Genomic DNA, 20,594 nt, shown 5'->3' with positions numbered 1-20,594 from the left:
CTACCCAGCTGAACAAAAATGCAGACACACCCTAGCATTCTACCTGGGTTATGACTGGCTCTCAGTACTGAGTGAGTACGGGACTATAATTTCGAAACATTGATGCTTTGCGAGTGAGACCCGTCTTTGGTGAATGAACTGTATACAGGAAACAACCCTGGAGCTCCCTCTGGATATGCCATACTTGGCATCAATCAATCTAAATCAACTGAAGTTGCACCAAACCTTCGGTAAAGCAATGCACTTGTGAAATGTGCTCAGTATGGTGGAATGAAGCAGTATTACCACTTCTAAAAGCCATGAAACTACAGGATCTATTCTAGTGTGTTTGTCTGTCTCCTTTACTTACAGTTGTTTCCAAGCCACAACAGCCTAATCACTGTGTTGACCATGCCTAGGCACCACCTCACATGTTGCTACAAAAATGTCCTGGAAGTATGGAGACGGTTTTATGACATTACCACATATCCATTATAATTCAATTCCTTTACCACACATATACCTTTATCACACATATACCTTTACCCAGCATGCCTGTACAACACAAGGTAAGTATATATAAGGTAAGAGAAACCCATATATATGTATATTTATGTGTGTGTGAGAGAGAGAATATATATGTCACCAATGCCACATAAAACAGCGCTATTAATATTTCAAACAATGTTCCAAAAAGGAACCTGAGCACTCACTGGTAAGTATTCACTTGATTCACCAGTACAGTCGCGTTTCGGCATGGACTGCCTCTCTCTGGTGTGTGCAAGATATCAAATGGCAAATTTTAAATCCACCTCAAATCACTCCCATTGGATAATCCATTGTAGTTGATGAAAGGGACCTTTTGACCAGCAGCACTACCATCACATTTTGTGCTATAACAATTATTGGATAGTCCTAAAAGTCAATGTTGGTGCACCCGTTGCTACTTTGGTAGTAGGTGGTTCACTAGTAGTGCATCAGAAGGCACATTTGCAGAGTGGTGGAGAAAGGGGGCGTGGCCTATGAAAGCCTTTCAGCAAACCCACCGCGTGGGACTCACTGAAGGTAAGATGAGGGGTAGTTGGCCCCCAAGGACCTTCAAAAGCCAAGGGGACTTCAGCCTGCCACTAGTAGTGCGCCAGGAGGTGTGTTTGAAGAGTGGTGGAGAAAGGAGGCGCGGCTGCCAACATTTCAGCAATCCTGCTTTGTGGGACTTACTGGAGGGAATAGGAGGAGTACTTGGCCCCCAAGGACGTCCTTTGAGGCCACCTACCCCTCCTATTATCTCCAGTAGGTCGACATAAAGGGACTGCTAAGAGGTCTTCGGAGGCCATTCCCCCCTTCTCCACCATTCTGGCGCACTACTGGTTCGGGGATGAAGTCCACATTAGTCCTGAGGCACCTTGGGGCCAAGAAACCCTCCTGGTACCTACTGTTATTCTTACACAGCGGGATTCCTGAGAACAGGTCGGAGGGCCAGCCCCCTTTCTCCACCACTCTGCAAATGCCATTATCACTTAAAAAAAATAGAAATTCACTAAAAAAAAGCAAAGGTTCCAGGTGCGTTATAGTTAGGAAATAATTTTTTTTTAAAACCTTAGAAATTCACTGTACAAAACAAAGGTTACAGGGACGTTATAGTTCATCTCATGTTTCTCTCATACAAAACCAGTGAAATTCAGCAGTTATAGTTAGCTGAGCTAACTATAAATCGTGTCCCTGCAATGCACTGCTTATGCTTATGACCTCACATATTACATTACTTATGACATGGTCAGTGACATCACTGATGACATATTCTAGGACATCATTGATAATATCACTGCAACATTTGCAATTAATTTATTGATGAGAAAACTGTGCATGGCGAGGCCGCGAGTTCAAGTTATCTTATGGCACTCTGTCATTTTTAGAGTTTAACATGTTACGTTGTTACTGAATATTTGACCTATTTTTAACATTACTTTAGCCTTAGTTTTATTCAGTGAAATATTATATGTATATGACAAAGGCCTTTTGCCTGGAGTGGTAAAGGCTTTGGTCACTTTACAGCATGGCATGAATAGCACTGTGCTAAATCTATGCTTGAAAACTTTGCTGTAGAAATGGCAAAAAAAGTTGTCCCTTTCTATCTCGGCGTGGCACTGTGCTAATTCTATGCTTAAAGATTTTGATTGAAAAGCAGACATTTGAGGTGAACAAATTTAGAGTGTCGCTGGTGTTGAGATTGATGAAGGCTGATGCCCAAAAGCGTTTGTTAATATGAATTTATAGCAATAAATCCTTAGGTGGATTTAACCTAACGAGAGTGCTGGTCATAATTTACGCAAGTAAGGATATTAATACGCTAGCGGTTTGCCACCGCTGGACTGCGCACCCACTAACGAGTGCGGACACGAAGGCTGTTCATTTGGAGATATATATATATATATATATATATACACACCATTGTTTAGGGGAGGTATCAACACTAAGATTATTGCTACAGGTTATACGAGATTGCCAGATCAGCCCCTCTCATTAAGAGAGTGTAGTCTGGAAGCCACGTGGCCCTTCACCTAGAGCGCATTTCGCCCCCCGGCAGAACTCTGATAAAGTACAGCTGCATTAGCTGTCAACAGGTATGACGTAAGCTCATCCTCAGGTTATTAGAATGCTAGGAACTTTCTAAAAATGTTAGAAAAGTTAATTTTTTCTCGCTGCTTATGATACGCATAATTGCTTTTAGATTCTTACGGAGTTTGGTTACTGTACACAACACAGTAAACACAAAGGCACAGCATAAATTAGAGACTTTTAAAATGAATGTTTTATACAAATCTATTTTGCTCCTAGTACTATTCTTCATTGTGTTGTTCAAGATTGAGAGGTTGTTTGGATTATCAATGTGTCCCTGAAACTTAAACTAGACTGGACTGGTTAGTAATCTGACAACACTACCTGCACAGAACTGCCTAGTGGGTTAGTGTCAAGGCAGCAGTTCAAATGGTATTTCTTCCTCAGTGTAGTGCATTCAACTACATCCTTCCTCTCATGGGTTAGAAATCCAACCCTTGCAGATCTGGGAAATTCGAGTATTTGTATACACTGCATTAAAGACAGCAGCCCTGATGAACTTCAGTCCTCTCCAGAGCTTGCAATTGTCACCAGCTTGTAGCCATGAGAGGGGGGAGCAGGTAAACTGAACTTGGAAGTATATTTCTGGATACAGGAGGAGAACAAAGAGTGAACTGCAACCTGCACACCAGCCAACTCAGAGCCCCACTACTGGATTAAAGAATCTCCAACATATCTTTACACGTTCCAAGGAGTGACTGAGACAGGCTTTAAGAAACATAAGAGAAACCATAGAATGCAACACATTTGAAAGGAATCAATCAGTAAAAGTTTCATTTTCCTGTAGTTGTTGTACTATTCTATGGCAACCTACCAAAGATGCACTGTCACTCTACTTTTCCCATACTGTCCTCCTAATTTTGTTTATTGGAGCTAGATGATCTCTGTTCAATCATGGGTTGCTGCTGGGCTCTTGCTTTCCATCAGCTCAGGAAACAGGATGAAGGGGTGGGGTCAGTGGTCAATGTATTTGTGTAGATGTGCTGCAATGGCCATGCCATTAGCCACAGCACTTTGTGCAGGTGCTGAACCACTGAGGAGCCGATCTGTTGCATTTAAGGTTATGCAATTTACCACCCAAATGTATATAATTAGCTTTACAATGGTATATGCAGGAATGATGGAAAGCAAAACGGTGTAGGGGGGTCATGAAAGGAACATCAGAGGGGGCAACTCTCACTGCCACGAACCTCTATGAAGTTCGTACAACTTATGGAGCAACAAATACACAAGAAACCCAACTATGGGTATCCCACCACTCATGCATCCAAGAACTAGTCACACACCTCTTTCAATCAGAACGTTGTGGGGACCCAGTCATGGGGAGCTATACAAATTTGAATAGGCAGTACTGGTTGGCAGTCTTCACATTGGGGTGCAGGTAAAAAACACTAAGCCTATAACTCATGACTACAAATCATATACTACCAAAAGTCTTGGCCTTGTCACTGAGATCACTGTCATTCCTGTTAAAACTATTACTACGCTGGAGACACCCTGGCTACTGTAATGTAATTGCCCGCTACATGTTCCATGAGCATCCTATTTGGACTGATATTTATTAACCCTCATGAAGATGCATGGTCAGGATGAAATAAGAGCCAGCTGAGGATTGTGCTTTTGGTTGCTTGGTACCTAGTGCTGCTAGCAGGGGAGTAACAAACACCCCCGCAGCCCCCACGGTGCGGGGGGGGGGGGCCCTCAGCCTTGAGTAGGTGAAGGGGGCCCCTCAGCTCCTCGGTGGAGATCAGATCTGTGAGAGGCTCTGAAGCAGGTGCAGTGTCTGCAGCCTGTTCTGAGCCCCCGCTCTGACCCAGGACTGAAGAGAAACAATGTTTCAACTTACATTGTTTCTCTTCAGTCAGAGCCACAGCCCGGAAAGAGGATGGGGTGGGGGCCCAGAGACAGCATTCTACAGGGCAATGCTCATGTGAGAAGGGACGAGGCAGCAAAATGGTTCCCTCAGGTAAGAACTCTTGTTAGAAGGCACACTACTTTGTGTCTGCCCTCAGTCAGGCGTGTTTAATAATTGAGCTCAGTGTGCCAAGTTGTGTTTGTGTTGCTCTGGATGCAGATGAGAGGCGGGGACATTATAGTGCGAAGGTGGCTGAATGTTCTGGATGCCTGGGGTCTGGGCTCAGGCGCTTTTTCCCACCTTCTTATATATTTGTAGACACAAGTAACTCTCAACAAGGACCGATAACACGGAAAGGGTGCTGCGCTGCAAAGAGCGTTGTGTGAGCCTTAAGGCAAACATCGCTATGTTTGTTGAAGACGTCTTGGGTCTTGATCGTCTTATTTGGACTTATTAAAAGTAATGTGGTATGGTAGCGCAATACACCTTGTTTGCTGTCCCAAAAGACAGTGGAGAGAGAGTGGAAAGAGAGAGAGTGGAGAGAGAGAGGAGAGAGAGAGTGGAGAGCTTGGAAAGAGAGAGTGGAGAAAGTTAATGGAGAGAGTTGACAAAGAGTGGAGACAGAGAGGTTACAGAGAGTGGAGAGAGTGTGGAAAGAGCATGGAGGGAGACAGTGGAGAGAGTGTGGAGAGAGAGAGTGGAGGGGAGAGAGAGAGAGTAGAGAGATTGGAGAGAGAGATTGGAGAGAGAAAGTGGAGAGAGAGAGTGGAGAGAGAGAGTGGAGAGTGAGAGTGGAGCAAGAGAGTGGAGCGAGAGACTGAAGAGAGTGGAGAGAGAGAGGGGGAGAGAGAGAGTGGAGAAAGAGTGGAGGGAGACAGTGGAGAGAGTGGAGAGTTTCGAGAGAGATTGGAGAGAGAGAGTGGAGAGAGAGAGGGAGAGAGTGGAGGGAGACAGTGGAGAGAGTGTGGAGAGAGAGAGTGGAGAGAGTGGAAGGAGACAGTGGAGAGAGTGTGGAGAGAGTGGAGAGAGAGAGAGTAGAGAGATTGGAGAGAGAGAGTGGAGAGAGAGTGGAGAGATTGGAGAGAGAGAGTGGAGAGCGAGAGAGTGGAGAGAGAGTGGAGAGATTGGAGAGAGAGTGGAGAGATTGGAGTGGAGAGAGAGTGGAGACAGAGTGGAGACAAAGAGTGGAGGCAGAGGGGAGACAGAGAGTGGAGACAGAGAGTGGAGACAGAGAGTGGAGACAGAGAGAGGAGACAGAGAGGAGATAGAGTGGAGATAGAGTGGAGACAGAGTGGAGACAGAGTGGAGAGAGAGGAGAGATTGGAGAGATTGGAGAGAGAGAGCATGGAGACAGAGTGGAGAGAGAGAGTGGAGACAGAGTGGAGAGAGAGAGTGGAGACAGAGTGGAGAGAGAGTGGAGCGAGAGAGTGGAGAGAGAGTGGAGGGAGAGGGTGGAGAGAGAGAGTGGAGAGAGAGAGTGGAGAAAGAGTGGAGAGATTGTGGAGAGAGTGGAGACAGAGAGTGGAGACAGAGAGTGGAGACAGAGAGTGGAGACAGAGAGTGGAGACAGAGAGTGGAGACAGAGAGTGGAGACAGAGAGTGGAGACAGAGAGTGGAGACAGAGAGTGGAGACAGAGAGTGGAGACAGAGAGTAGAGTGAGAGAGTAGAGTGAGAGAGTAGAGTGAGAGAGTGGAGTGAGAGAGTGGAGAGAGAGTGGAGAGAGAGTGGAGAGATTGGATAGAGAGTGGAGAGAGAGAGTGGAGAGAGAGAGTGGAGAGAGAGAGTGGAGAGAGAGAGGGAGTGGAGAGAGAGAGAGGGAGTGGAGAGAGAGAGAGAGTGGAGAGAGAGAAAGAGTGGAGAGAGAGAGAGAGAGAGAGAGAGAGTGGAGAGAGAGAGTGGAGAAAGAGAGTGGAGAGAGTGGAAAGCGAGAGAGTGGAGAGAGAGAGTGGAGAGAGAGAGAGTGGAGACAGAGAGAGTGGAGACAGAGAGAGTGGAGACAGAGAGAGTGGAGACAGAGAGAGAGTGGAGAGAGAGAGTGGAGAGAGAGATTGGAGAGAGAGATTGGAGAGAGAGATTGGAGAGAGAGAGAGTGGAGGGAGAGAGTGGAGAGAGAGTGGAGAGACAGTGTGGAGAGAGAGAGAGTGGAGAGAGATTGGAGGGAGACAGAGGAGAGATTGGAGAGAGTGGAGAGAGAGAGAGTGGAGAGATGGGAGAGAGAGAGTGGAGAGCGAGAGAGTGGAGAGAGAGGAGAGATTGAAGAGAGAGAGTGGAGAGGGAGAGAGTGGAGAGAGAGAGCATGGAGACAGAGAGTGGAGACAGAGTGGAGAGAGAGAGTGGAGAGAGAGTGGAGAGAGAGATTGAAGAGAGGGATTGGAGAGAGAGAGTGGAGAGAGTGGAGAGAGATAGAGTGGAGAGAGAGAGTGGAGAGAGTGGAGAGATTGGAGAGAGAGAGTGGAGAGAGCGAGTGGAGAGAGAGAGAGTGCAGACAGAGTGGAGGGAGACAGTGGCGAGAGAGAGAGAGTGGAGAGAGAGAGAGTGGAGAGAGAGAGAGTGGAGAGAGAGAGTGGAGGGAGATAATGGAGAGATTGGAGAGAGAGAGTGGAGAGATTGGAGAGAGAGAGGAGAGAGAGAGGAGAGAGAGTGGAAAGAGAGTGGAGAGAGACATTCGAGAGAGTGGAGAGAGAGAGTGGAGAGAGAGAGTAGAGAGTGGAGAGAGAGAGTGGAGAGAGAGTTGAGGGAGAGAGTGGAGAGAAAGAGTGGAGAGAGAGAGTGGAGAGAGAGTGGAGAGAGAGTGGAGGGAGTGGAGGGAGAGAGAGTGGAGGGAGACAGTGGGGAGATTGGAGAGAGAGAGTGGAGAGATTGAGAGAGAGAGAGTGGAGGGAGTGGAGAGAGAGATAGGCAGTGGGGAGAGAGTGAGGTAAGAGTGGGGAGAGAGAGAGTGGATAGAGAAAGTGGCGAGGTTGGAGAGAGAGTGGAAAGAGGGAGACACAGTGGAGAGAGAGTGGAGAGGTTGGGGCGAGAGAGTGGAAAGAGAGAGAGACAGTGGAGAGAGAGTGGAGAGGTTGGGGCGAGAGAGTGGAAAGAGAAAGACAGTGGAGAGAGAGTGGAGGGAGAGTGGAGAGAGAGTGGAGATAGAGACAGTGGAGAGAGAGAGAGACAGTGGAGAGAGAGTGAGACAGTGGAGAGAGAGTGGACAGAGTAGAGAGAGAGAGTAGAGAGAGAGTAGAGAGAGAGAGTGGAGAGAGAGTGGAGAGAGAGTAGAGAGAGAGAGTGGAGAGAGACTGACTGACTCAGAGACTGAATACTGACTGAGAGACTGGCTGTCTGAGAGACTGACAGAGAGAGAGACTGGCTGACTGAGAGAGAGTGAGACTGACTGACTGAGATAGAGAGATACTGACTGACAGAGAGAGAGAGACTGACTGTGAGAGAGACTGACTGAGAGAGACTGACTGACAGAGAGAGAAACTGACTGACTGAGGTAGAGAGAGAATGACTGACTGACAGAGAGAGACTAAGAGAGAGAGACTGAGATACTGACTGACTGACTGAGGGAGAGACTGACAGATAGAGAGAGACTGACAGAGAGAGAGACTGACAGAGAGAGAGAGACTGACCGACAGAGAGAGAGAGACTGGCTGAGAGAGAGAGAGACTGACAGAGGGAGACTGACTTACAGAGAGAGAGACTGACAGAGATAGAGAGACTCACTGAGAGAGACAGGCTGACAGAGGGACTGACAGAGAGAGAGACTGACTGAGAGACTGAGAGAGAGACTGAGAGAGAGAGGGACTTACTGACAGAGAGAGACTGATAGAGAGGGAGACTGACAGAGAGAGAGAGAGAGACTGACTGTGAGAGAGAGACTGGCTGACAGAGAGAGACTGGCAGAGAGAGAGAGACTGGCAGAGAGAGAGAGACTGGCAGAGAGAGACTGTCTGAGAGACTGACTGACAGAAAGGGAGAGACTGACTGACAGAAAGAGAGAGACTGACTGAGAGAGAGACTGACTGACTGAGAGAGACTGACTAACCGATAGAGAGAGAGACTAAAAAACTGAGAGAGAAACTGACAGAGACTGACTGACAGAAAGAGAGAGAGATAGAGAGACTGACAGAGAGAGACTGACTGACTAAGAGAGACTGAATGACAGAGAGAGATAGACTGACTGACAGAGAGAGAGAGAGAGAGAGAGAGAGAGACTGACTGACTGAAAGAGAGAGACTGACTGACCGAGAGAGAGAGAGAGAGAGACTGTGATGGAATTGGGGTCAAAGTGTGTATGAAGCTATGCAATGCCTCTTAAGATTGCGATTGTCTACTAATAAAAATGTATTATCAAAATTTGCTCTTTGTAGTTATATCTGCTTTTGAAATACTGCATTGTCGCATTGTCTAATGTTTTAAAACTGAAACGAGAAGGAGCAGTGGATGCACTTTTGTCAAAACTGACCGATGAGTGGGCCCGATGTTGTATGTCATGATAGGAGTCTGTATCAGGAAACCGACCAAAAATTGGGCAAACTACCCCGGCCTACTGATGGCAGGGACCCTGTAATGAATGGACCACCTCCTATGATAGCCTGCTGGCAGACTAAGCCCAACCTTTAACTCCACCATCCAGTGTTACTTATAACGGCTGTATTGGTGACAGTGGCGTTACAATAGCCCCGGTTCCCCTGCAGTATGGCAGGTCGCTGACCTGAGAGCTCTAGACTGGCATGGAGAATGGTAGGGGGGGGCCTCCATGTAGTTTGCAGGGGGGCCCCTTCAAGTTTTGTTACGCCACTGGCTGCTAGTGCATCAGAATACCAGCAGATTTAAGAAAAAGAGGAAACAAGGAAAGATGACCTATAAGACTGTCCATAGTTTATATTATTGGATAGCAAGACATTCAGTACTATCTTTACTGCACACTAACTGGATATACTTTCCAATGTGTGCTGTCCACATTCGCCCTATGCCCCATGGTTTTGCAGTGGATTTACCAAAACGCTGTACTTAGTCTGCGTGCATATATATCACTGTTACATTATACTTTTTTGATGTAGAACTTCTTTTTACATATATATTATACACACAAACGTAACAGTAAAAGTACGTTTTATTTTTGTCTAACACCACTGAGTTTTCTACTGGCAGGGATATAGACATTGCAGTTTATTTGTCAAGCAGCTAATAAATACTACCAAAACAATGCCTTTATTTGACATTACCCATCGTTTATTTTTTACAGGTAAAAAAGTAAGACTGCCAATGGTTGAAATTTGTATTTTCTTTTCAATGATTTTATTGCAATTATCTATGGAAAATAATGAAGTCATATAGCATCATTCAAACAAATTTTTTTGTGTTTGAAATCACTGCTACTTCTGCTTTCACATTTAGCAAGACAAAACGCATCTTTAGAATTGCTTAGGAAGTATATTTTTCTTACCAGCACTGCTGTCTTCTTCAACTTTGCTAACGAAAATCCCAAGGCCATGCTCGGAACCGCCCCGCACGCTGAACCCCAATCGTCCATCTGGGCTTTTGTCCACAGTAATAGCGAGGATCGATTCACTTTCATCACTGTTGGCTGTGGACACATGGTGATGTGCATTAATGGATCTTTAACTTCATTCGGTATTTATCATCAAACTGGTAAAAAAAATTCACTTTTATCAAACACTCTTTACTAGGGCTAGACAGGCCTTTTAATATACCATATTTCACAAACAAGTGGTCCCTATGGGGGAAGTGTAGCCCTTGACTTCCACAGCAGAGTGTTAGGATCAGGGTACAAACACCTCTAAAACAATTAGCTCATTTTATTCTTTGAGATATGCAATTCAATTCATTAAACTTAAAACAATTGTGATGTGCTCCTAGAGAGTGACAGCGCAGTGAAAGTGACTATTGGTGCAAAAAGTGCATACGTACTATGTACAGAAACACATACATGTGTGGATGATGAGGATAGTAGGATATTTCGAGTTGGCACCCATAGAGCTAAGATTGCTATCCACCATCAATATATTAAAATACATTCCACAGCAGCATCGTGTTTGGCTTAGTGAGCCTGTATGCTTCCTGGAAAAGAAGCGGAGGAGAGACGACGTAAGAGAGACAATGCAGAGGTAAGTGACATTTCCTTTCTACTTTTTTTATTTCACCACCCCCCACCCCGCCACCCCCATACCATACCAGCAGCCACTGGAGCAGAGAAGGTGGTTCTGAATGTTTTGATTCATTATAGAATGTTCCATGGTTCATATGATGCTGGGGAGTCAGCTGAAGGAGTCATATGTCCTTGGGGAAGTATATGCTTTGTTGATGAAGAATTTAAAGATTAAACCTATATGGCTTTCTCTACTTAATTCTCTAAATGGGAGTATGCTTCATTACACAGATACCAAGTGTTAGCATTATAATTGACTATAAAGCCACTAGTGGGTAGAGGAGTGTATTTTTATGCTGGAAAAGGACTAGCTAGATGCCGAAAGCTTCAATGATTGTAAACTTTTTAAATGTTTTCTGAGCAATTAATTTTAGGGAGAGCACGTCTTACATATTACTGCAATAGTGTCATAGAGAAGAGACTGTATATGGCAGAGTGCACTGCTTAGTATGTTCACAATACAGTATGGATATGTTCCAAGATTAAACCCTCCTTGACAGACGCATTTATCAAAGTCTTTGAGACAGTGCAATGGACAGAAGATCCTGATCTATAAATGTTTCTCTTGGTGATTTGGCAAACACAAAGGTGAGTAGATGAAACTATTCCTCGATCTGGCCTCTACTATAGCAAGGAGATACATTGGCAAGGTTTGAGAGATCATACCCCATATTCAGCTAAACAATTGAGAAACACTATGGATAATTGAATGGCATGACTAATATGGCAGATATATTCTTGCCATTTGTGGCAAAACTTAAGTTTTAGAGTACTTCTTTGAAATTCGCTTATTAAAGAGCCTTAGCCAATAATGCCATAATACAATGGTTCAGAATTGCATGTGTTACTTACTTGCCCGTTTAACATTTCATATGTCATGTTCTATACTTTATTCTCTCATTTATGTCTTAAAGGTAGCTATTCATGTCTCTTTTATATGCTAGAAAATTACATTTATAGATTATAAAAGTTAAGCCTAAAGATAGTACCTCTTTTGCCTCTTAGAAGCTGTCAATTTAGAAACAGGTTTCAAAGAATGTTCTTGAAATGAACAGTGTTTGATTTACAAAAGAAATAAAACTGTCTAGGAAGGAGGTGGCACTGTTACAGTTCTTGTTGAGTGCTCTTGACAAGATGACATTGTTAAACTTATCAATTATGAAATGAACAAAGTACAAAATGTAATCAAATATTCCTCTCCAAACCTGTACCCAGAGGTTCATAGTTTTTCAAAGAGAATAGTTACACTCGATTCATATATACTCCCTCCAAAAACCAGAGAATACAAAAGAGATCCAGCAGAAAATCTATGCGAGTCAAAATCGTTGTACATTGGATCGTATTAGTCCAAAACATATTTAAAGTGTTTAAAAATTTTTTAAAATCCAAAATGAATTCCAAGGCAACAGAGTGTTGCCAGGTAAACCTACAACTTTAAGATGATCATAGGAGTAAACTGCAAGTAATAAAAGACGAAGGTTTAATTCACTGATCTCAGGCATGAATGAAGCAGGAAAGTATAAAATACCAAGATAATGCAAAAGATCTCTCTTCCAATTCCGGGATCTTTAAAATGGCTGTCGGAGGAATGAGACCAGGTACTGTCTAAATGAGTCATTTTCCAAAAGCTTCAGGAACAACTGCGCCCAACCCCATTTTTTTCTGATGCAATTACTCATTTTGGCCCAGTGTTACTTTATACAGCAACAGTGCAACTTAGTTTCAGCAAAGAGTATGCTTCAAGAGTAAGAAACTTTCCCTTAACAGACCAAGGTCAGCTCCACAAAGGTAAGTTAATGGAACTGTTCCATTAACCTCTACGGAATCCATTAGAGTGCAATAGACCTCACTACTCTGACTGACCTCATATGAAATGGCCTTTTGTATATTTCACCAAATATATACACATTTCTTCTGTCTCCACTACACATACATGTGTGAATAGGTAAGGTGGATCCAGATCTGTATCCTCAGGAACTTTCCAAATGTGATGTTCCAAAGCTAGTATAGATTTTAGGTAGGATGCAAGTCCCCTTTAACCTAAACAGAAGTAGTGCAAATGAGGGCTATGAGAGTGAGTTTTCACAGTAATCTAAGTTTGTACTTCACTAATTTGGGAACAGGTATACATATCTGCTTTAGGTAAACATAACAAAACCAGAAATTTCAGATTCTGACCTCACAAAACAAAATAGCAGTGTGTGGTAGACCATCTTTCTTGAGGTGGTTTCAAAGCATTTTAAATATCCTCAGGGTTTATAAAGGAGCTAAAACCTGATACATTACTCGGGAAGATTCAGAGACCACACGGGCCTAGTATGGACTTCCATGGCAACCGCAGGCATTTACAGTTGTAGGGACACAACATTTGTAAATGATTATCCTGGAGTCAAAAACGCTGAAACAATTCTGGCCAGGTTTCTGATATCACTGGTCAGTAAAATATCAGCCATGCCATTTTCTAACACATTCCTGGAAAAAACGATAAGCCAAGAGGATAACGGAGAAATAATGATGCCTCAAGGTCAGGGGAGACTGTCATAGGACTTGCCAGTTAGTGAGTGAGCCCTACCAAAAAAAGCATATTTGGTAGTCAGTGGTTTGCACGGAGTGAGATTTCAGGGCCTTCCAGGAATCATCCTGTGAGACAATTAGGAGAATGGAATACTGCACTTAAGTGTTGGGATGCTGACACTCATAGGTAAAATACATTGTTTAACAGACCTCATCCTCTAACAAGGCTTAACAATATGTTTGCTTCATTTAGTTGCACACACTCTTGAAGTGAAAAAGCACTCAAGAGAGGGTTATCGTAGGATAGATTTGAGAATAAAGAAAGAATTCAATTGTTTTGGGAGGGACAGGAGCAGTTGTTCCAAACTTTTGAGATTCAAAACCCAATTTTTAGAACAACAAACATCTGTGACCCGACTAGCTTTGATGGACCTGAGGTGGACGATTTTTAAATGTAACTAAAGCATTGTGTGGTAGAGCACTGGCAGTTCCAGACAGCAAATTTTCTATTGAAATGACCTCTATTTTTGCTTAATAAGTACACAAACAGTGATGGATGGAATGCTTGAATTAGTCTCAGCCACTGGTAACCACTCAGGCCGTATCTCAATACATTGCTAATGGCTGTGGGTCCCATGCACACTGTGTCACTGGAACAAAGCTGCACCCGTCTGATGAGCCCATAACTAGGGCAAAACCAGTCCTGAGTTGCTTATGTCCCAGTTTAGGGAGGACCTGGCTTGGCAGTTTGGGTTGGACTGTTCCGATTGGAGCACGGTCCAGAATGATTTGCATATAACTGCGTCCAAACTGAGTTGACATGGTGTGCAAAATAACGATGGATTGAGATGTGGCCCGAAGAATTACCAGTGGATGAGATTAATTCAAGCATTCCATACATCATTTTTTTGTATACTTTCGTTCACTATTTTTCCACAGACATACGGTTTTACTGATAAAACTATTTAGCACACAAATGATAATGTATGGAAATAAGGTTTGAGTGAATATATATCATTTGTGCACCACCAACTAAAGTGTCTTTACTTGATTTTAATAGGATCAAAACAAATTCCCATGCAAGACTCTAGGTGAACCTTCCAGTAGTTTTTGCTGCTGTTTTTTTTTTATTTCACAAAGCCAACAGAGAAGGTGCTCACTATATGTAATCATAGACAATCCTGCCACTTGTGTATGACTTTCACACATAAATTGAGAAATATGGATATGGCCTAACTGTCAGAGCTGCCGACTTTGGATCTGGGAAACCAGGTTTGAGTCTTGGTGTTAGCTCTGGGCAAATCACTTAATCTTCTATGCTTAGACTAAAATAAATCCACCTTTATGTAATGTAATCTGATTCTCATGTAAAGTGCTCCAATGCCCTTAGCTAGTGTTCGTGATATATACAACTTCAAGAAATGTTATAGTTATCGCATTATAACTCGTGCCTCTGCCATGCACAATGTTGTCATCCATGATGTCATTTAGGGCACAAATTATAGTTACTTCAGATAACTATAGCTGGTGAATTTCAGTAGTTTGTTAATTTAAAATGGTATGTGTAATTGACATGTTCACCTAACTCTAACGTCTCTTTAACTGTTGCTTTTTTCCAGTGAATTTACATGATTTCCTTTTTAATTTTGAATGCAAAGTAAGAAATTATTACCATACCAAACTATAACGTCTCTTTAACGTTTGTTTTTGTCAGTTAATTTCTATGGTTTTATTTAACATGAAGTTGTGAAGTAAGGTGACCATCACTGTGCGCTGTGTAGGGTTGGACCCAGGGCCTGCGCCCAACCCCCACCGGTACCCAACTCACAGATGCACAGTCCCTTTGGCCGTACGCAGCAAGGGGTTGGGAACAGGGCCTGCACCCAATGCCTCCACCCACGGTTAAACCCCGCTGTTCATGCCCTTTAGAAGTACACAGCAAGAGACGTTTGAAGACATGGGTAAAGTGGGCTCTGGCCCAGGGCCACAGCTTTTCGGGGGATCCTGTGTTGAAGCCACCTTTGTTCTGCAGAGAGTTTTGCCCTGATGATCTTGGCTAATTCTTAAACAGACATTTTGCAGAGAAATTCGGTTTTTCATGCAAATCCAGCACATGTGAAAAATGGGAGGGTCTCACAGAGATTATTTGCAGTAATAGTAAATAAACTGCTGCTGTGTTACAATACTGAAAACATACATCACTATCTCTGAACATAAGATGTAAACAAATTAGAATTTGGACGATTGAACCTGTTCACCGTCAGTGATCTGGCCAAAGAGGGCATGAAAGAGTTGAAAGGGAATCATGAATTCAAACCTGTCCTGAACAGGGGCCCCCAAAATAGGTTTGGCCTAGGGCCCCCAAAATCCTTAAGATGTCCCTGTGCGCAGTGAAGGGACATCCTCCCGCTAGCGGCCAAACCTACGCTGAGAACTTAAACCTGACTATGTGTAACAATATAAAGGGTGCTGTTTTAAGTAAGGCAAATATACTTTGTTTGTCTAAAAGTCACCAATAACTATAAACAAACATATATTTCATAAATTCAAATGTTGCGATGCTCAATAAAAGTGACTGTCATAAAATATTTTGAATACATGTCTGTCACGGGGGCTCTGCCGGACACGGGTGGGGTGAGGACTTTAACGAGTGTTCCTTTCCGCCCCGTCCACAGGACACGTACGGCCCCTTTAATGCGGCTTGGGCTTCCCCGGGGGCGGAGGCATCACTCAGCCAATCCGACACGGAGGAGGCGGACAAAACACTGCAGGCGGAAGACAGAAGCGCGAAAGCCGGAGGACAAGTTGGCTTTGGGAAACCGGAGCCGAACAAGGACCTCGTCGAACCGAGAAGAAAGACAGAGGACGAAGCCGAAGACCCCGGAACCAGGAGAACCGAGGAGCCAGGAGGCCAACGATACCATGATTTGCCCCGCCACACTTCTGGTAAGTGTGGCTGGACAAGGTACGGGACCGCTTTGCATTTTCACGGGGAGGGACCGGGTAAAAGCCGACTGGGGAGGTCACGGGGCTGTGTGTGTTGTTTTTTTCTTCTTTGCACACTCCCGCCTTATTCTTGCTATTGCCGTTTTTGTATCAAGGAGCTTGGTGGTAGTCCCTGGTGAACCCCCACACCCCGCCCCCTCTTACAATATTGAAGTGGGGACTCGAATAGTATAACCTGTGGCATCTTTTCTTTTGTTTTTTTCCAGAGAGATACCGGGGACCCTGTGCCTGAAGCACCAAAGCCTCTTAAAGTGCCAGACCCAGGCAGAAACACCTTCCCTCCCAGACATCCGGAGCAAGCAGCTTATCAACAATAAAACATCGGGCTGATGTTTATTCCTTTTCTGTTTATTAATAAAAATGACTCAAAGATTTCCTTTGGTCGGGAACTCATTGCCTCGCCAACCCAATCCCCCACCTATACATCGGTGGCAATGTCCTTGAGTCTTTCTTTTACCATTTTTCAAGGCACAAAAGGCAACCATAGAGCCAACTATTAGGAGTCTCCACACTTCAGCTGTATAGCATACAGCTTCAGCTCGGAGTGCATTTAAAAATATGGCAATTTCCCCTGCGGTCATGGTTTTAATGACCCTGGAGACTTACTGTTTTCTTGTAATGTTTCTTGGTGGTTGCTGCACTGTATGCAGCCACCCCACAATATTTAATACAATGTTTTGTAGTGCCTCTGCCTCTTCTAGGGGCACCACAAGCAACAGAGTGGCTCAGGAGGGTGGCCTCACATTCTCTCCCTTTTAATTGTCGGCACCGGGGGATCGGGTCCTCTGGGCCTCAGGGAGGCTTGACGAGGGGGGCCGCACAGCGCCCCTACCCTATTAAATGGTTTGTGCCGCCCCGGGCTCTGCCCCAGCCCAGTTTGTTTTTGATTTACCACGCTGGAACCCATACTTTTTTATCCCATTTTATTGTGGATTCGCAGATCCACCACAAAATCGCAGCAACGTTTAAAAAGAATAGTTTTTTACCCCAGAGTGTCCCTATGAGATATGAGGCCAGGGGATGGAGTCCCCAAGTCTTATGATGCTTGCCACTACACCTTTGTTGACGTGGTGTCAGCCAATCAGATCTCATATTGAGATATATTGGATCTATTGATCTATCGAGTTTCTAGCTATCTATATTTTTAAACCTTAATTTCTTAAAAACTATGGAATTACTCAAAATGACAAAAAGCACACTTTCTGAACTAAGATCTAGCTTTCTGCCTAATTTGGTGTTAATAAGTTTAGCCGTTCGGGCTGTAGCTATATCTAAATTTCTTTTGGAAAAATGAATAGGGAAAAGGCATTTTGGAACCCCTTCCCCCTTTTCTTGGTCCCCCCATGACAGATCACACAAAAAATTTGAGGAAGTAGCTGAGCTGGATGAGACTTTTTGTAGGAAAGTTTCATGAAATGGCACCAAAGATATAAAGAAACAAAAAAATGCCTTTCCTATGGAAACGTGGTCCTAACCAATGTTCCCTCTAATTGTTTTCCTCTGTGTGAGACAGTGTAAGGTCTATGTGGGCTGCAGGAAGGCTATGTGCGCCAGTAACCAAACCGCGCGTGTGGGTGCAGCGCCAAATATCACTCCAAACATTTGCTTAAAAAAGTGAAAAGACTGTGCAGTTCCACACATACAGCGCCACGTGAATGGTCTTAAGGCAGGTTTGAAACCATCTCACATAGCAATTTGAAACCTTAGCAGCTATATTGCCGCATTTCTTTTCTTAATAGAGCTGGGCTGCGGGGTGATTGTGTGCATTTGTTTAAGTTTTCATGTTATTTGCAGCTCATGACGGGCACTGCGATTAACATGAAAAGTTTAACAAATGCTCTCTTTGAGCAGGAAAAATAAAATGATAATAACATAGTTATTATCATTTTATTTTTTGCAGGTTCGGGGCTAGGTTAGGGTCGGACGTGGCTGGAGGCTCAGGGGGAGGTGTGGTTTGCACACTCCAAGTGCACATGACTGCTTGGCCGGCTGTCTTGGCCCGGCCCAACTAGTGTTCAGGCAGAATACCCAGCGTTGTTCTTTTTCTAGGAGGCCAATCTCCGATGGTAGTTGCTCTATGATTGTCCACTGTAGGTCATTTGCATTACACAGCCTGGTGGGGAACATGCCCAGGCCCCCAGTCCCCATCTGAGCACAGATCCAGGACCCTCAGACATATAACAATGCTGCATTGCAGTGATGTGATTGGCTATGGGGAGCCTGGGTGCTTCCTGGTTCCAGGACTCGTCAGAGAAGCAGGAGGAGAGACCCGGCTGGCGGAAGAGGCAAGTGGTATTTATTTCCCCGCTACACTTGTACTCTCCATCTTGCCCCCTCTTTCTCTGCCACTCCCCTGGTCTCTTTCGCCCCATCTTTCTTTCTCTTTCTCTCTCTCTCTAACTCACTTCTTAGCTCTCTGTGTTTTTTCTCCCCCTTCTCACCACGCCCTCTCGCTCATGGTACCTAGGGACTGAATCCGGATAGGCGAATAAAACTACTCTGGCTAGATGAGCCCGAGACCAGCCTTTGAAGATTTTAGTGTTTGAAATTGCTAGTTTTTAAACTTTACTTTGCATGCAGTCACATTTCTCGGTTAGACATGCATTTTTTAGCATTTGAGCTGTAAAAGTGGTAAAGTGTTCTGAATTCAGGTAGAATAACAAATAGTGGGAGAGAGAAAGAAAGAAGAAAACGAGAAGTGCATACATCAGGTATTGTATTTTCAAAATAGATTTCACTTTAGAGGGACCAAAGCCTATTGACTCCCACCGCCCTTTCACCCTGAAAGATTTCAGACAAGCATAAAGCCCTAGTTCTCTCTAATAAACAAGTTGAATCCACCCACATAAGATAGGCGAAAAAGGTAGATGGTCTTGGGTTGGATGTGTTTCCTACATTGGTGGGAAGCACATTGTGTTCTTGAAGTACCCCTCACACGCCAAAAGGGCCCTTGGTGTCATGCTTCATCATAGGGGTCTTCGCGCCCCTCTACGGAACGCGGCGTGCTGCTAACCAGCGGGTACGCGGGAGCACAGATGTAACCACTATGTGTAGTGTGAGAGGGGGGGTTTGGTGAGTGGTAGGGTCAGGAGTGGATGGTGAGTGAGTGGTAAAAAATACCTAGCAAGTGAGGAGTAAAGGGAATTTTAATAAACCTCCATGCCGGTATTGTTAAAAAGGTGAGGTGGAGGTTTGATGTATTAATGTGCAAACCCTCCTGCGTGTGTCAACATGTTTCGAAGTGTGCTGTTTCTTCTTCAGGACGGGTACACCGATCCCTACCCTACTCACATGCGACAGCATAATATCGTCTATACATAAGGAATATTATGTGTAGAATTAATGTATAAATGTTGCTAAATATGCCTATTATGGTCAATTGTACTGCAACAAGGTAATGCCTTAATGTCAAGCTGAAAAAGAACACAAATGTACAAAAAGAACATTAGGTGAGTAGAATCACTCCGGACGTGAAGATCGTGACCTGTAAAAGTGAAATATACAGCGTCTATTCGTAACCCTGACAATATCAGTGCTGGTGCCGTGTTCTTTAAAAAATGGGACAAATACTAGACATACAGAACATGTAACATAAAACACACACCCTATATAAGTCTATTTCCATTGGATGCTGCGGTATTTCCATAGGGTGGAGAAAGTTGTAAAAATAGGAGACAGATTGCATACTTGCTATCCAGAAGGCAGAAGCGTCATGAGCCTTCAGAACGGTGGGGACCCCGTGCTATTTGCACTATCTGTAGCGATAATACCTCCTTAGATCGTCCCCTCCGCGGCTCCGTGGTGAGTGAGAAGCCAGGACTTCTCAGAATTTATGCTCTACTTAATTGCCTGCATTTTCCCGCCACTCGTAATGTGAACGTGTGTAGCGGGATGTTCCCAATTGCAGCTCTGATCTGAAGCGGTTCCGTGAGCCTAAAACCCGGAATTGAAAGGGGGGTATGTAGCGGTAAAACTAGACCGATAACTCGCCACCTGACTGCGGCTGCGCTTTTATAATCTGGAACAAACAGTAATGCTTGACTGTATTTAGTAATACGCACCCAGGGGGGTGCATGGAAATGGTGTACCGGGTCATGCGGGCACCGAGGTTTTTAAAAATAATGCAAGTAAACGCCAAAAAAACGCAAAAAAAATGCAAAAAAAACACATGAGAGTTCTTTACATAATGTGGGGATATTCAGAGGAATAAACTTATTTTGGAATCCAGACTGAACACGTTGGTTTTAGGGACGGGTTCTGCAAATTGCAATTACTGAAAAAGAAAAAATGAAATTAAAATATTAAAGTGATCTGCCGGCTTCCAGATATACGGCACGATTGCGCCTTATTACAGGTGCTGGGGACTCGCTTTATCGGCACCACGGACGTAACTCTGATAGGGTGTACGTCAGGCTGTATTGCGGGCGAAAGATATTGTTTACCTACTTTCTCCTTTGCCTTCC

At 44.2% G+C, this 20,594-nt stretch overlaps 2 protein-coding genes across 3 annotated transcripts in view; one reads left to right on the top strand and one right to left on the bottom strand.

Annotated features, from left to right (window-relative positions):
- The window catches only part of PDZD7 (PDZ domain containing 7), a 790,250-nt gene that overhangs the window by 655,108 nt on the left and 114,548 nt on the right, over positions 1-20,594 (bottom strand). The window contains exon 3 of the mRNA XM_078643641.1: positions 9,889-10,029. Within this exon, the coding sequence (XP_078499767.1) occupies positions 9,889-10,029 (141 nt within the window). The remainder of the gene's footprint in view (positions 1-9,888; positions 10,030-20,594) is intronic.
- On the top strand, positions 10,509-16,432 carry LOC144753500 (uncharacterized). Of its 2 annotated transcripts, none has more exons than XR_013594390.1 (3): positions 10,509-10,570; positions 15,801-16,090; positions 16,338-16,415. XR_013594390.1 is itself a non-coding variant. In XM_078641167.1 (3 exons), exons 1-3 carry the CDS (start codon positions 10,517-10,519, stop codon positions 16,361-16,363), a joined length of 351 nt encoding a protein of 116 aa, XP_078497293.1. In that variant the 5' UTR covers positions 10,515-10,516; the 3' UTR covers positions 16,364-16,432. The 2 variants fall into 2 exon arrangements, 1 of the variants encoding a protein (XP_078497293.1); XM_078641167.1 differs by having other exon boundaries at positions 10,515-10,570; positions 15,801-16,071; positions 16,338-16,432.

This window comes from Lissotriton helveticus, chromosome 5_1 (assembly GCF_964261635.1).
Source record: "Lissotriton helveticus chromosome 5_1, aLisHel1.1, whole genome shotgun sequence".
Classification (NCBI taxonomy): domain Eukaryota; kingdom Metazoa; phylum Chordata; class Amphibia; order Caudata; family Salamandridae; genus Lissotriton; species Lissotriton helveticus.
This window is presented reverse-complemented; position numbering and strand designations above follow the sequence as displayed.